The sequence below is a fragment of the Aethalodelphis obliquidens genome, unplaced genomic scaffold, assembly GCF_003676395.1.
Source record: "Aethalodelphis obliquidens isolate GAN/ISIS:26980383/991018 unplaced genomic scaffold, ASM367639v1 scaffold4, whole genome shotgun sequence".
NCBI classification, from domain to species: domain Eukaryota; kingdom Metazoa; phylum Chordata; class Mammalia; order Artiodactyla; family Delphinidae; genus Aethalodelphis; species Aethalodelphis obliquidens.
Genome location: NW_020837948.1, coordinates 16794978 through 16810343, shown reverse-complemented (window position 1 = coordinate 16810343; position 15366 = coordinate 16794978). Strand labels below are relative to the sequence as shown.

Sequence of the window (15366 nt, the reverse complement as noted above, 5' to 3'; positions counted from 1 at the left end):
TTCAAAAAAATAATAAATAAATAATGTTTAGAGGGAGGTTCTGATACGATCACATGTCTCCACATTCTCTGACAGACCCTGGTTGAATATGGAGCAAATGTCACCATGCAGAACCACGCGGGGGAAAAGCCTTCCCAGAGCGCTGAGCGCCACGGACACACCCTGTGCTCCCGGTACCTGGTGGTGGTGGAGACCTGCATGTCGCTGGCCTCCCAGGTGGTGAAGCTAACCAAGCAGCTGAAGGAGTGAGTGACCTGTTCGTTCCATGAGAACCAAGTCTGGCTGCTCATCGTTGTGCTTAGGTTTCAGCCAGGTCTTTGGAAGGCTCCCTCCTGCTGGTCTTACAGGAATTCCCTAGCATCCTCCTCATCTTCTTTTCTTCCTCCATCCCAAGTCCTCACGGCCAGCATTCATGCCATTTCTGCAGAGGCAAAATGATATTTAAACAAAAAAAAAATGCAGAGCTAGCTTCCTAAGCAGAGAACTTAAACCACAGTGGACAAGGGGAAGGAGCCTCTCTCTGTGCTCACATCTCAGGGTCAGATGACGTGGCAGGTGCGGAAAGCACACGTGGGCATCATCCCAAACTTCTGTCCTTAACAGTCTAGCAAATCATCAAAAGCAAGAGAGAGAGAGAAGGGCTAGAGATGGGCCAGTTTCTCAGTTTTCTCAAAAAGAAAAAATGTATATTTGGGAAATTACAGACAGGTCACCTGGTAAATATCACTGGCAAATTTATTATAAAAATTAAGCAGACGATTCATGAATCCTCAGAATTTAAAATCCTCAGAATGTAAACTTAGCGTGATGTTACTTAAAACACTCTTTGTCTAGCTAAAATCAGTTCTTTTTTGATGAGATGATTCAGCTGGTACACACTGCATACCTAGATGCCAGGGAAGCATTTCTGGAAGGCTGCCATGATATGCTTGAAGAAAGGAGGACCAGAGGAGAGGCCATCCGAGGGGTCTCCAGCAGGTTGGAGGATTAAGGAGCTGATGCTCGTCTGAGGGGACCAAGGTCAGCCCTTGGAAAACACATCAGCCAAGTGACAGCTGCCATACTAGGAAGGGGATCATTGAACATCAAAAATAGTACTCAAAGTAATGGTGACAGATTAGGAGGACAAACCTTAAAAATTAAATTTTAAGGAAAAAAATGAAGTTTTACTTTAAAATTATAAAAAGTTTTTTTTTTTCTTCTTTCCTTGTGAAAAAAGACCTGTGGTTGGTAGGAGGCCTTAACTGATTAGAAGTGTAATTCATGCAACAATATGACAAGTCCTGAGATCCTCTGGTTCCTCGCTAAGCTCGGGGAATTGTTTTCTCTCTCTGCTTCTATCCTCTTGCCTTAGAGGTAAGAGTCTCTGTACTCCTCTGCTTCTCCCCCTGCCAGTACCTAGAATACTCTCTTTAATAAATTTAGGCTTTTACTAGGAAAAAAAATAAAATTTAAACTTAAAAATTAGAACGGTTCCTTTCCCTCCAAGAATCCTCTGCCCGGTTACACAAGACACCCCTGGGGCAGGTGAGCTAAGCGAGCCTGAACGTCTGGGGAAAATGCACAGAGATTCATAACTCAGTAAGTTATCTTGCTACAGCGAACATACTTGTACACGTCTTTATGTACATGTACTGGTGTTTCTGAAAAGTTCCTAGAAGGGGAATTGCCAGAACAAAGTGCATATGTATTTAAAATGTGGATAGATCTCGCCACCGTCCTCCAGAACTGTTGTGCCAGTGGACACTCCCCCCAGTAGTATATGGACATATCCACCAAGAGGAACTTTAAAATGGTCCAATGGAATGTTTTTTCTTAAGGTTTGTACTCAGAGGAAAGATCACAAAACCTTCCACTGTCTCTTACCACAGAGTCGGAGAAGCTTTCATGAATTACAGCATCTGTTTTATTGGTAGAACTCTTCAAGGTCAGGGTCTTGGCTGCTCTCTGTGTTGATGATCCTGGGATAAAACACACATGTATGCTAATAGACAGCAGTTCTTCCGCTGTCTCCAAACTGAATGCTGTAGACAGTTGTAGTTAGGCCAATGACAAGATGAAATATGAGAAGTTACGTTGTAGACCCTAGTTGTGTACTTACTCTGCGTCTCAGTGAGGTTGGCAAAACTAGAAATGAACAGAGAAATTCACTTAGTCTATCCTCAGTACACTGTACCCTTCAGGTTCTAGGGCATCAATAACATCAAAAGGTGCAGGACGAAGGACGGAAAACACTAGTTTTTCAGCCCAAAATTGTTGAGTGGGAGACAGTCTTGAGTGCCTTTTCCTACTAGAATATTTTTACCCACCGTTTGGAGTTAATAAACATAGCTATTATTTAGAAATGGCAACCTTCAGCTCTCTTAGAGATCCTGATCTACAGGCGTAGGTATTATGGGTTGAACTGTGGCCGCATAAAATGATGTGTTGGGGTCCTAACCCCTAGTACCTCGGAATGTGAGCTTATTTGGAGATAGGGTCTTTATAAAAGTAATCAAGTTAAAATGAAGTCACACACACACACACACACACACACACGCACACACACACACACAGTGTATTTTACTTTCCTTAAGTAAAAAAAGAAAATTACAAAATACAGTGTGCAGTATAATCTCATTTCTAAGAAATCCCTCTCTCTCCCCCCAACCCCGCTCTCCCTGCCGCCACAAGCTGGTATGATACACTCCAAAATGTTACTCACTCTTTCTAAATGGTTTGAATTTTTAAAGTAATTGTATTAATTTAGCCATCAGAAAAAAACTAAGTTCAACAAAGCTAGCAAACTCTTTCCATGTTGGGTAAAAACAATGAAATAACTTGGTATTTTTTCAATAAAGAGAAAACAATGTATGGTAACACTCGATTTACTCTGGACATAGAAGCGTATTATCAGAATGTGCATTAAAGTTAAGAAAACACGTCAAAAGCCATAGGTTACAGAAAGTGAAATCTGTTTAGAAAACACATTAATTATTACAGAACTTGGAAAAAGGAAAACTGATTCTGATTTTAGAGGAGTAAGCAGTATTTACCGAACTCTGCAGTATTAGCGTGGTACCCGCCCCCCACCCCCCGCCGCAAACTGTCCCCCAAAGATGTCTATCACATCCTAATCCCTGGAAGGTATGAATATGTTACCTTACATGACAAAAAGGGAATTAAGGTTGCAGATGGAGTTAAGGTCACCCTGGATTATTGGGGTTGGTCCAATCTCATCACATGAGTAACAGTAAAGAGAAGGCAGAAAAGGAGATCAGAGAGACTCAAAGTGTGAGAAGGACTCAATCTGCTCTTGCAGACTTTGATGAGGGAGGAAGGGGCTGTGAGCCAAGAAGTGCAGTAACCTCTAGGAGCTGGCAATGACCCTCAACTGACAGCAAGAAAACAGAGACCTCAGTCCTACAACTGCAAGGAACCGAGTCTGCGCCTGATTTGAATAAGCAGGACATAGACTTTCATCCTAGAGCCTCCAGAAAGGAATGCAGACTGTGGATACCTCGATTTTAATCTGGAGAGACCCATTCTGGTCTTCCAACCTACAGAACTGTAAGATACACATGTGTTGTTTTAAATCACTAAGCATGTAATAATTTGTTAACAGAAGTAGAAAATTAATACGGTTAGCATCAAAACTGGTAGCAGCTCTCGTGAGCAGGGATGAGGAACTAAACAAATGAGTTACAAGTGTTCTTAAACGGACTGCCGAATCTTAGATACTGGCTTGAGGAAGCCCAGTCTTCTCCTTGCCAAATGTCACTGCACATACTCAACAGCTGTCGGCTGCCTAAATTTAATTCCGTGAGAACGGATTTGGATAATAACCTTCCATCAGCCCCAAATACTCTCCTTTTCTCAGAAGTGGTCAGTCTTAGTCCTAACATTTCATCCCTAAGACCTAAGAAGTCTGTGATCTCATTTTTCTCACTCATTCTGTGACTCACATACTGAAAACTTAATTGTCTAAAGGAGGAGCCAGCAATCTTTTCCCTAAAGAGTCAGATAGTAAATAGTTTAGGCTTGTGCACCACATGTTCTGTGTCATAATTACTCAACTCTGCTTTTGTAGCGTGAAATCAGCACTCGATAATATGTAAATGAATGTGTATGGCTCTGTTTCAATAAAACTTTATTTACAAAAACAGGTGATGGGCTGGATTTGGCCCATAGTCTATAGTCTATAGTTTGCTGACCCTAGTCTCAAGAATGCATACAAAATAAAAATACGTAAGAGCACTCTACTTTTCCCACTTTGAAATTTGGAACTGCATGTCAAGTTTTTTAGAAAAACATTTAGTGAGGGGTTAAAACAGATGAAGAAAGATTCAAAGGAGGTTACACTCCTTTTATAGGGTTCTTAGGTGTCAGAGTGAATTATGACACAGTCAAGAAAACTATTTGGAGGCAGTTAGATGGACTGATGACAGAAATCACAAGTATGAATGGAGAAAGAAAGGACTCTATTCTCTAGATTCTAAAAAAGCCCTCAGAAAGGACTAATCAACTTTTAAGTATAATATATGAGCATGTGAAATATGAATATATAAAAATGTGTGAGCATGTGTCTAGTATACTAGTCTGCTAGGGCTGCTGTAACAAAGTACCACAAACTGCCTGGCTTAAACAACAGAAATTTGTTTTCTTACAGTTCTGGAGGCTAGAAGTCTGGAATCAAGGTGTTGACAGGGTTGGTTCCTTCTGAGGGCTGTGAGGGAGAATCTGTTCTATGCCTCCCTCCTAGTGTTTGGTGGTGTGCTGCCAATCTTTGGCATTCTTTGGCTTGTAAATGAATCAGCCTAATCTTTGCCTTCATGTTCACGTTATGCTCTCGCTGTGTGTGTCTGTCTCTGTGTCCAAATTTTCCCTTTTCTAAAGGACACTTCATACTGTGTACTTTCTACCTATATACACATATATTAGGGAAACTTTTTCTATGTCATAGATATTCAAATATATTATCATTCTTAATAGCTGCCTTCACAGAAATAATTATAAATTATTTACTCAGTCTTATTGATGATCATTTAGGTTATAGTTTTTTTACTCATGTGAATAATGACTATCTTTTGGGGTACTTTTGAGTGCATCCTCAGGAAAATGTCTAAATTATAAGGATGAAGATTATGCACATTGGTAAGATTTTTAGATTTATTGCAACTTATCGAAAATCATCATGAAAAAAATGTATACCTGTTCATTTATGATAGTAGCAATGTGTCAGAGAGCTTATATATTTTGGTTTGTTTTTCCCAGACAGACAATGCAACGTGTCACACTGCAGAACCAGCTCCAACAACTTCTGGAAGCCCAGAAATCAGAGGGCAAATCTCTCCTTTCTTCGCCCAGGTAATACCAGGAACGTTGGTGGTTAGAATTCTTAACTGTCTTTAACGTGTGAGCCTTCTTTTGGACTTTCTTTTAATATCTTTTAAGAAGATAACAGAAAACATTTTATTCTTATAAAGAGGAATAAAAATGAGCTAACACATGGAGAAAGGCACTGGACCTAGTGTCAGAAGACTTGAATTTATCTCTGGCTGTGCCATTTCTTCTTTCCAGGACTAGAAACAAGTCACTTACTCTTTCAGAGTCTTTTATTTCTTCATCTATGGAATGGAAATAAAGATATGTAGGTTCATAAGGTTGTTGAAGATGGGATTAATTGAGAAAATTTGTGCAAAATTAATGTATAAACAATGAAACAGTAGTTCATTGTAGTTTTGTAAAACTATTTATTGTAGTTTTGTAAAACTACAAAAGAATATATTTTGTAGTCAAAGCAAAAGGTATGAGGCATACTATACTGGTTCTGGTTGCCACCATGGAATGCTTGTAGGTTGCTTGAAACACATATTCATTATTCTTATTTCAGTCTTAGTGTTTTGTAAGTTATTAGTGGCATTTAAGCCATGCAGTGATTTGTGGCTGAGTTATTTTAACCCAGTAGGAAGTCATCTCATATGTCCTTCATCCTCTTTCAGTTCACCCTCCTCCCCAGCTTCCAGAAAGTCCCAGTGGAAATCCCCAGATGCAGATGATGAGCCTATAGGCAAAAGCAAACCAGGAATCCAAGAGGGGATTCAAGTTCTTAGAAGCCTGTCCGTGTCCAGCCGGGCGAGGGCCAAAGCTAAGGACGAAGATTCGGATAAAATCCTACGCCAGTTATTAGGAAAAGATATTTCAGAGAATGTCTGCACCCAGGAAAAGCTGTCCTTGGAATTCCAGGATGCTCAGGCTTCTTCTAGAAATTCAAAAAAGACCCCACTGGAGAAGAGGGAACTGAAGTTAGCCAGGCTGAAGCAGCTGATGCAGCGGCCACTGAGTGAGTCTGACACGGACTCCAACAACTCTGAGGACCCCAAGGGCACGCCTGTGAGAAAGGCTGACAGGCCCAGACCACAGCCTGTCGTGGAAAGCGTGGAGAGTATGGACAGCGCAGAAAGCTTACACCTGATGATAAAGAAACACAGCTTGGCATCAGGACGCAGGTTTCCTTTTAGTATCAAGGCCTCCAAATCTCTGGAGGGCCATAGCCCGTCCCCCACCTCAGAGAGCAGCGAGCCAGACTTGGAATCCCAGAGTCCAGGCTCAGGAACCGCGCCCCCAAGCCAGCCCTCTGGAGAACTCCCTCAGCCCAGCCCTGACAGCACAGCTGCCCAGAAAGTGGCCACGAGTCCCAAGAGCGCCCTCAAGTCCCCATCTTCCAAGCGCCGAACGTCGCAGAACTTGAAACTCAGAGTTACCTTTGAGGAGCCTGTGGTGCAGATGGAGCAAACTAGCCTTGAACTAAACGGAGAGAAGGACCGAGATAAGGGCAGAGCCCTTCAGCGGACCTCCACAAGCAGTGAACCAGGGGATCAACTGAAAAGGCCTTTTGGAACCTTCCGATCCATCATGGAGACGCTAAGTGGCAACCAGAACAATAATAATAACTATCAGGCATCCAACCAGCTGAAGACCTCCACTCTTCCCTTAACCTCACTTGGGAGGAAGACCGCAGACGGTAAGGGAAATCCAGGGAGCTCTGCTAGCAAAGGAAAGAATAAGGCGGTGAGTGCTATTTGGAGAATATCCTTTTTATTCCTTTAAATTAATTATATTGTTCCGAAAACTACAGATTGTTGCCCTTGGCCACCTTGAGGGCATCCCCAGGAGAATTCCAAAGGATTCATGAAAAGCCAAATTCATGTGTTTCTAATGAGATATGTCGTGTTAGAGTACATTTTGAAAATACTCTAAGAGGGAAAGGTTAAACAAATCACAGGAGATTGTATTCTGGTCCCTAAATTTCCCTAAGTAGTTTTGATCCTTGAGAATTAGGAGTCATAGACAGGGAGCCATTTCTACAAGATTAGACTACTAATTGATGTGAAATCAGGCCCTTCTTTGGCACTGACTCTGCCGCAGGAAGCCTTAGTTCTCCTCACGTGACTGGATAGTTTATTCTCGAGCCCAATTAAACAGCACATAAATAGAAACTCTGTTTCTAAACTACTCAACTTTGGAAGGACCTTTAGAATGAATACACCACAGGGACCCCCTCGTTGGCGTTTTACGACACAAGCCCCTAAGGAAGCTCTAGTGGTCTGAAGTGCTTGCCAGCGCGCAGGGGACAGCAGAGTATGCCATGAACTACATTGTGTAATTGCATTTGTTGTAAAACGACACACTATAATCTGGATTTAAATCCAGTGAGAAGGAGGTACAATCATCTTTTTAAGCAACATTTCCTGCATGTTCTGTGCATGCCATGCCCTTAAAAAACATGGTATAGGAGCCAAAATGTGAAACTCTCTGAGGGATAGAAGGATCCAGAATATCCCTGCTAACCAGAGTCACACCTGCATCATTTACTATTTGCCATAAGGTGAAATCCCATTCCAGTGAGGTCTAAGAACTGTGCAAATTCTTCTTTGCAATACCAGAATCAAGTTTTAGTGAATATCACTCGAATTAACTGAACACACATTTTAATTACACTGATTTCCACCGAGTTGTCTTTGTTATTAAAAGACTTTAGCATGTATTTGCTTCAGCTAGAAAAGTCACACTTGTGCCCCAAGCACCAGGCCTTTTGGATTAAATATGTCCAAACTTACCTTGCTGGAGTAAAACTTTTCCAGGTGACTTAAGGGTTCCTCGCGCACAAGTCAGAGATCTCAGCAGTTCCCCAGGCTCCTCAAAGTATGTCTGAAGCTTCTACCCTTTAATCTGTCTCCTGCCTGCCTCCTGTTTATTGAGACTTGTGCATGTGCCGAGCTTGTCGCATGTGTTCAGATGACTTTTAATTGCACCTCTCTAGGAGATGTACGACAGCTGCATCAGTCTTTCCTCTAACACGCTGATTGAAGAGCATCTGTGTGACTGTGCACGGTACGTGGTGCTAGGGTTGTAGTGCTCAGCAGTGCCATGCCTTCACTTTGAATTGCATGATCTTTTAAACGCCAGTCCTGGAGCACCTTTCCCAGGGGCTGACACCAAGGAAGTAGAAAATTACAACTCTTTCCCCAAATAGAAGAAGGCAGACTTGTAACTGGGCCTTAGAAAGGGAGCAAGTACCCTGTGGGAGGGGCTTCAGTCCAGCAGCAGAGGGCAGAGGAATCTACTCAGATCACAAACATGCTGTGCTTCCCAACTGACCTTGGCTTTCAGTCTTTGTTTTAATGGAGTCCAGTACCAAGTAAGTATAGAAATGAAATTTCCTGCCGTGGGTAGCATGAGTCAACCTCCGATCAGAATCAGAACTTTGAAACAGAGCTGAGGTTTTCCTTCATTGCCGGTTATAGACTGAAAGCTCCTTTAGTCAGCAGTCTGCTGCCCTCAGGAGAAGTGAGGTCCTGCCATGCTCTACCTCAGTGTTTAGAACCGCAGTGCTGGTCCATGAGCCGGTCTCTGAGCTCCCACCAACAAAACAATGGCCTTTCTCAAACAGAATGTTTGTGATTCAAAATGTATGCATGGCGTATATAAAAGGATCATCTCCAAGGTCCCCAGCGGCTCAGTCTCCTCTTTGAGCAAAGTCCTTCTTCAGCATAGCTTTCCTTCGTCCCCCAGGGATATATACAACTCCCTAACAGAGCAGGAAAGAGGAGAGGGCTAAGAAGAGAGCAGTTGACGGGGAGTTAAGTCAGTGAGTGCCTCTTGACAGGTTTATTTCAGAAGAGTTAAACCCCCAACACCCTTTTAAAAGAGACTAATCATTTAAATTAAAAGAAAGCTGTGGCACGCCTTTCAGCACCCTTCCAAAATCCTCCAAAACATTTGTGTGGATGTGTGTGTGTATGTATATAGTAATTACAGGTACACAAATACAAGTGGATGTGTTGTGAGTGTAAATGTTAGTTCAGAATTCTAAGGTGTAAGAAACGTCGCTTTCCTTTTTTTTCCCCTCTAAATCACGTTTACTCTTCTCCAGGTCTCCATTCAGGCTAGAGGAAAAGTAAATCTCAGTCATTTTAGGGGGGTCCCCTAGGGGTCTCATTCATTCCATGAGTTGAAGGAAGCACCTTGGAGCTTCAGTATTTACTGGTCACCAGCATTCTGCTTGGGTCAGGCTCAACATGCTGCCTAAGTCTGGGCTGTTTCTGGCCACACTGGGGCAGGGCAGCTTGGCCAGTGCTAAAAGCCCAATGCCTGGGGTGGGAAGGACATAGAAAAAAATACCCTTTGCCTTCCCAGACACTGGTATTGGTCCACTTCTGTTTCTTCCAACCTATCTTCCCCACCCCTCTGCGTCCCCATCTTAGGTTCTGTCTTCTGGTACCTGGAAAATTCTGCTTTTGTCCTTAAGCAGAAGTCACCAAAAATACCCTGAGGCAAGGAAGCACAAAGGCTTGGCAAACTCCTTGGGAGCGGGAAGGAGAAAACCTCTCATTTCTTCCAGGTTCCTACAGCACCTGGAAACAAGACAATTAGTATCCCAGTAGATTCTCCTGCCAGATATATTTCATCCTGTCTTCTTACAAGTAAGAGAACAAAGCTGACAATCTACTGTAATAGGATTGCAAAAATCAGAACACAAAAGGAGGTTATGAGGTTACTCAGACATCCCACAGCTGGGTTAACACTTTCCTACTCAGTTTAAGGAACAGTCCTTCTGAAGGCTCAGTTTTGAACCTGTCAGATTCACTGGCTTTATGTATTAACAGAGTTTTCCTTCAGTGATAAACAGAAACCCCAAAATTATAATATTCAATGTAGTTAAATAAACATCCAGACCCCTTCCCCTCCCTACCTTATAAATTAACTTATCCCTTATCGTGGCTGTCGTTTGGCATGTGTTCTGTGGAAAGTGAAAACCCACTAGTTTGTCCATGGCATATGGGGGAAGGTTTCTCTGGTTCATCATCACACAGAGGCAGGGAGAACCAGCCCAGTCCGTTCCTTAGATAAAGCAAGGGTAGATGTATCTAGCTGAGATAAAGATTCCTCAGAGAGATGAACTAGCATGGGAACGTAGACATGAAAAATACCTAAGTGATTCTGGTGCCTGCTTCATTTTGCCTGTGGGACCCATAGAAAGGGCATCCCCCAGAAAGATGCAAGAAAGAAAGGAACCCAAGTGTCCATCTGTCAGTGGTGCCTTTAAATCTTGGGCCAAGAATTTGCTTGAAGGCCACGTGGTTCCTCTTGGGAGCAGGGACTGCCTGGGATCATATAACTTTGGAAAGCAATGGCAGTCATTAGGTTGGAGTTGACTCTAAGCATTATGCTGCTGGTGGCCCTCTCAGTATAGCCCTGGGAGAAAGAGTCGGGCAGTGGACCCTTGTTCCAGGCCTATACTGGAATCACATTTTAGTTCCTAAGATTTTTTTTTTCCCCTAGTAAAGGAAAAATAGGGACAATAAATACAACACTTTAAAGAATGTCAGCTCTGTGAGGGGGTTCTGTTTGCTATTTATTTTTCAAAATTGGTCACAGCTTGATAGCAAAGAATCTAAATTTCTTTTCATTGCCCTTTAAAATTAGATTCAACTCTATTACTCTGAATAGCTGTTCCAGTGTGTTTCAACTGTGGAGGATGACTTTGTTTATAAAAACAAGCAGATTTATCTTTACTTTTTCTTATAAAGGACAAGTTGGTCTTGAATTATTACAACTCCAAGGGAATGTTTGCAGTTCCTTATTTTAAAATGCCAGTAAGACATTCATTTCCCAGAGCTTAAGTCTATCCAAGATCTGTAACACTTGAAGTGAGCGTTGATTCCAGTTACTGATAGGCAGAGGGCATTAACCCCTGGCCACCACTGGCCACATCCCCTTTGACCACAGAGGCACTGTAGCCTGAGGGGTTAGCATCAGGAAACCCCTAATCCTAGCACCAACATGAGAGTAGACTCCTTAAAAAGACATTAAGCAATAAACACCATTAGTGTGGGTTCTACTGCCAAGGAATTAGCCACACTGGGAATTATACATCCGGACCCAAGAGCTAGTAGCCCATATTTTACATAGATGTCAAGATTGTTCAACAGCCACTTCAAAGAGAGTGGTAGGTTTGGCCTGAGTTGATGTGAGGGTATGTCAGTGGTCATCTGCTGTGCCCAATAGGAGGTCAGAGTTCAGGGTACCCCTACCACCAGCGCGCACGCACGCGTGTACGCGTGCGCACACACACACACACACACACATTTCTGTCCTTATTGTCAGTACATATTACTAAACAGAAAAATGAGCAAAGACATGGAAGACATTGGGAAGGGAGAGGTGAGGCCCTGGCTGAAACCTGTCCCAAGTCAAGCATACCCTCAGCCCTACCGAACGGCATTTCCAGAATCATGATGGAAAATGCAGTCAGCACAAAAAGGAATCCCTGGTAAACAAAGGCATCTTTGCCATAATTTCTCTGGATATAATCAAATAACCACATTTCAATCTTAAATTTTTGATCTTAAAGTATTTTCATAGGCTTTTTAAGGATCTTGAAGGGATAATTATATAATTACCTAGTCATAGGTATGTTACCAAGCTAGCTGAGAGTATGTTGATTGCATAGTTCTAGAGTGAATCCCCTGGAGCAGACTGAATCTTACCAATGTAACAGTTCAGAAAAGTTTGTTAGAATGCTAGTACTAAAAGGGCACTGAGTAACGCTATAGACATTAGAGTTTCTGCCCCAAAACTGTACTTTCAGGTTCTAATCTCTGATCTAAAGTATGTTTTTCTGTGTTTTCGTGTCAAATATACTAGCCCTGGGATCCAGAGCCAATGAGTCAGGAGGAGTACCATGGTGTACCTGGGGTGACCACCTCTGCTCCAAAAACCCCTAGAGCCTGTCTGGTCTCCTTCCCCCGCACCCCTCCCCATGTTTCCCCGGTGTTCTCTGTTTCTCCTGCCCAACTCTTGTCCCGCCCACCCCACCTCTGCCTCCCTAGGGTTCACATTCATTTCGAGAAAACCCTTATTTCATATGGAAGCTTTGTCCCTGTGACGTGGGGGAAGGAGATCCAAATCTTGAACCATTTCTCCAGGTTACGTTCATTAAGTGACAGCTTCTCCTTTGAAATGATCACAATTTTGCGTTGTGCTCGGCTGTTGCATAGGAGGATCTTGTGTGTGGAGGAAAATGCCCATGTTATGGGGGATCGTTAAAATATTCAGATATCTCCAGTGTCTGGGCACAGCTTAGCAAACTTTATAAAAGCTGCCAGAGTTTGCAGGATTCATGAGAGCGTGACTCACAAATGGAGTTTCTATTCATAAGGTCCTTATACCCTCTGGGAAAAGGAGAAAGGGTGTTCCTTCACAGGAAGACAGTAGAACAAGGTTTAGGATCCAAATTTAATGAGTTGAGACATAGAAAAAGCTATTGCAACTAAGACCCCATGTTCTATCTTAAAGCACTGCCCTTGGAAGGCAAGAAATAAACATGTAGAACACCCATGAGCTATAGGTAGGAGGGTACGGGGGGAGATCTGCCTTGGTAACCAAAATTATCCCACTAGAAATACATTCTTTCAGCATGCTAATCCTGGTTTAAGTGTAGTCCTAAAAGTTATGAACAAACAACTCCCTTCTTCCACCTCCAGCTTCCTTTCCTCGCCCTCCCCAGTCTGGTTTTGAATTGTGTAATTCCAAAGGGGATGAATATAGAACCCACGTCATATTTGCACCACATGTCTGCCACCACTAGAGTGTCTGCACATTAAAAGAGCTGGGCCTGTCTATAAACTTTCTTAAGGCTGGACTTTTAAAGAAGCAGCAAGTCATTGAGGTTTAAAAGTATCAGGTAGAGACTTTACTCAAACGCCTTCCAGTACCTTCACTGAGAATCTCTGCTCCAACCACAGCCAGTTGGGGTTTTCCTTCCCATGCCGAGAACAGTGCAGCTATATGACCCTCCTGGATGTCAGATCCCTGGATTGCCAGTGCCCTTGTCTCTGTGATGTCCTTAGCAATAAGCCATGCATTTTGCTGGGCCAAAATAAGGCATGTCCCTTCATTCAGCAAGATCATAATCAAGAGAAAACTAAGAGAGGATACAGTTAAAACATGGTCAACTCGATGAAAGGTATAACTTCCTGACACCGGTGACCCTTGGGGGTACCATCATATCCAAGTCTGTACCCCAATGTCTTAGCTTGGTGCCTGGCACATGGTAAGGATTTCAGAATATTTGGAGAGAGAGGGAGAGCTAGAGAGAGGAAAAGGAGGAAAAACAAGGAAAAGAAAACTAAAAAGGACCAAGCCTGTCATCCCACAGAAAGGATGGTATGCTCTGTAGAAATCTAGGCCTTTTGATTACAAGTCTACTCTCCTACAGTGAGTTTCATATTGGGTATTTCAAGTATATGTTTTTATTCTTTGAACCAGAATCTCATATTTTTTTAGTAGATGGGATTTATAGATATGCTCTCAGTGAAGCTCTGAAGGAGATCACAAAAGTAGCTAAGTAAGTCTACCTATTTTGTCTATCATTGGAAAATGTAATGCCTACCCGTGGGCCGTTTTAGGCAGAGTCTCTAAAATAACTTGCCATCTGGTCACCCTGGGCTGTAGAAATATGGAATCCATGCCTAGATGAGTCAGCAAGTTAGATTACTTGAAAAACTGTTATTTAAATTTAAGCCTTCTTTCCAATTTTGGTCACAGAGAATGTGATTCCATATCCAAAAATGAAATCAAGGAGCAGCAAATTATCTGAATAATTCATGCCAGAATTACCCAAACACTTTTGCCTTTTTTCTTTCTTTTTTTTGAATAACTGGTAATTCAGGACTAAGTAATTGAAGGGTTCAGGGAGACTTGAATCATCCTGATATTATTCAGATAAATGCCTCAAATTAACATTTTACTTGGTATTGACTCAACTCTAATCATGCTGGGTTTTGTCCTGCAGAAAGTGTTTTTAGTGTTTTTGAGCACAGCACCCCTTATATTAAAGTAGAAATACTCCATCCATGTCTAAATGATGATGATTTTTTAAGTTTTATTTATTTTTAGTTTAATTTTGGCCGTCCCTGTGCCCAACCTACTCCGTTCTCTATTCCTACTCCCCTGAGTCAACCGCTTGCTTGTCTTTAGGTGTTTTCTCTAGTATTCTGTTATTTCTTTTCTTTCTTTTTTTTTTTTTTTTTTAATTTTTGGCTGTGATGGGTGTTTGTTGCTGCATGTGGGCTTTCTCTAGTTGCAACGAGCGGGGGCTACTCTTCATCACAGTGCACGCGCTTCTCATTGAGGTGGCTTCTCTCGTTGTGGAGCGTGGGCTCTAGGCACGCGGGCTTCAGTAGTTGTGGCACAAGGGCTCAGTAGTTGTGGCTCACAGGCTCTAGAGCACAGGCTCAGTAGTTGTGGCGCGTGAGCTTAGTTGCTCCGCAGCACGTGGGATCTTCCTGAACCAGGGCTCAAACCCGTGTCCCCTGCGTTGGCAGGCAGATTCTTAACCACTGTGCCACCAGGCAGTTCCCTGTATTTCTAAATAACATGCTCATACAGACTTTAAATTTTAGATATTATCTCTACTGTCTATTGGCATCCTACTATAGAAGATTAAAATTATAGCTACCACTTATAAAGCACTTACCATGTACCAAAGAATATTCCAGGTTCTTCATGCATATTGACTGTTTTAATCTTTACAATGAATGACACAATATGGTAGATACTATTATTATCCAAATTTTGCAGATTGGAAACCAAGGCACAGAGAGATTATATATCTTGCCCAAAGTTACACAGTAACAGTGGTAATAAATTATGTAGACGGGGTTTCAACTCAGTCAGTCTGGTTCCAAAATCCATGTTCTCAACAATGAACCAAATTTATCCAGCTCGGTTTTGGCAACCAACTCTGCCCCCCACTCCAACACACACACACACACACACACACACACACACACACACACACACACACACACACACACACAC

General features: G+C 42.4%; 1 protein-coding gene across 1 annotated transcript in view; it reads left to right on the top strand.

The window, feature by feature from the left end:
- The window catches only part of SNCAIP (synuclein alpha interacting protein), a 74620-nt gene that overhangs the window by 54741 nt on the left and 4513 nt on the right, over positions 1 to 15366 (top strand). Inside the window, exons 7-9 of the mRNA XM_027099334.1 lie at positions 76 to 245; positions 5254 to 5346; positions 5982 to 7050. Coding sequence (XP_026955135.1) covers positions 76 to 245; positions 5254 to 5346; positions 5982 to 7050 — 1332 coding nt within the window. The remainder of the gene's footprint in view (positions 1 to 75; positions 246 to 5253; positions 5347 to 5981; positions 7051 to 15366) is intronic.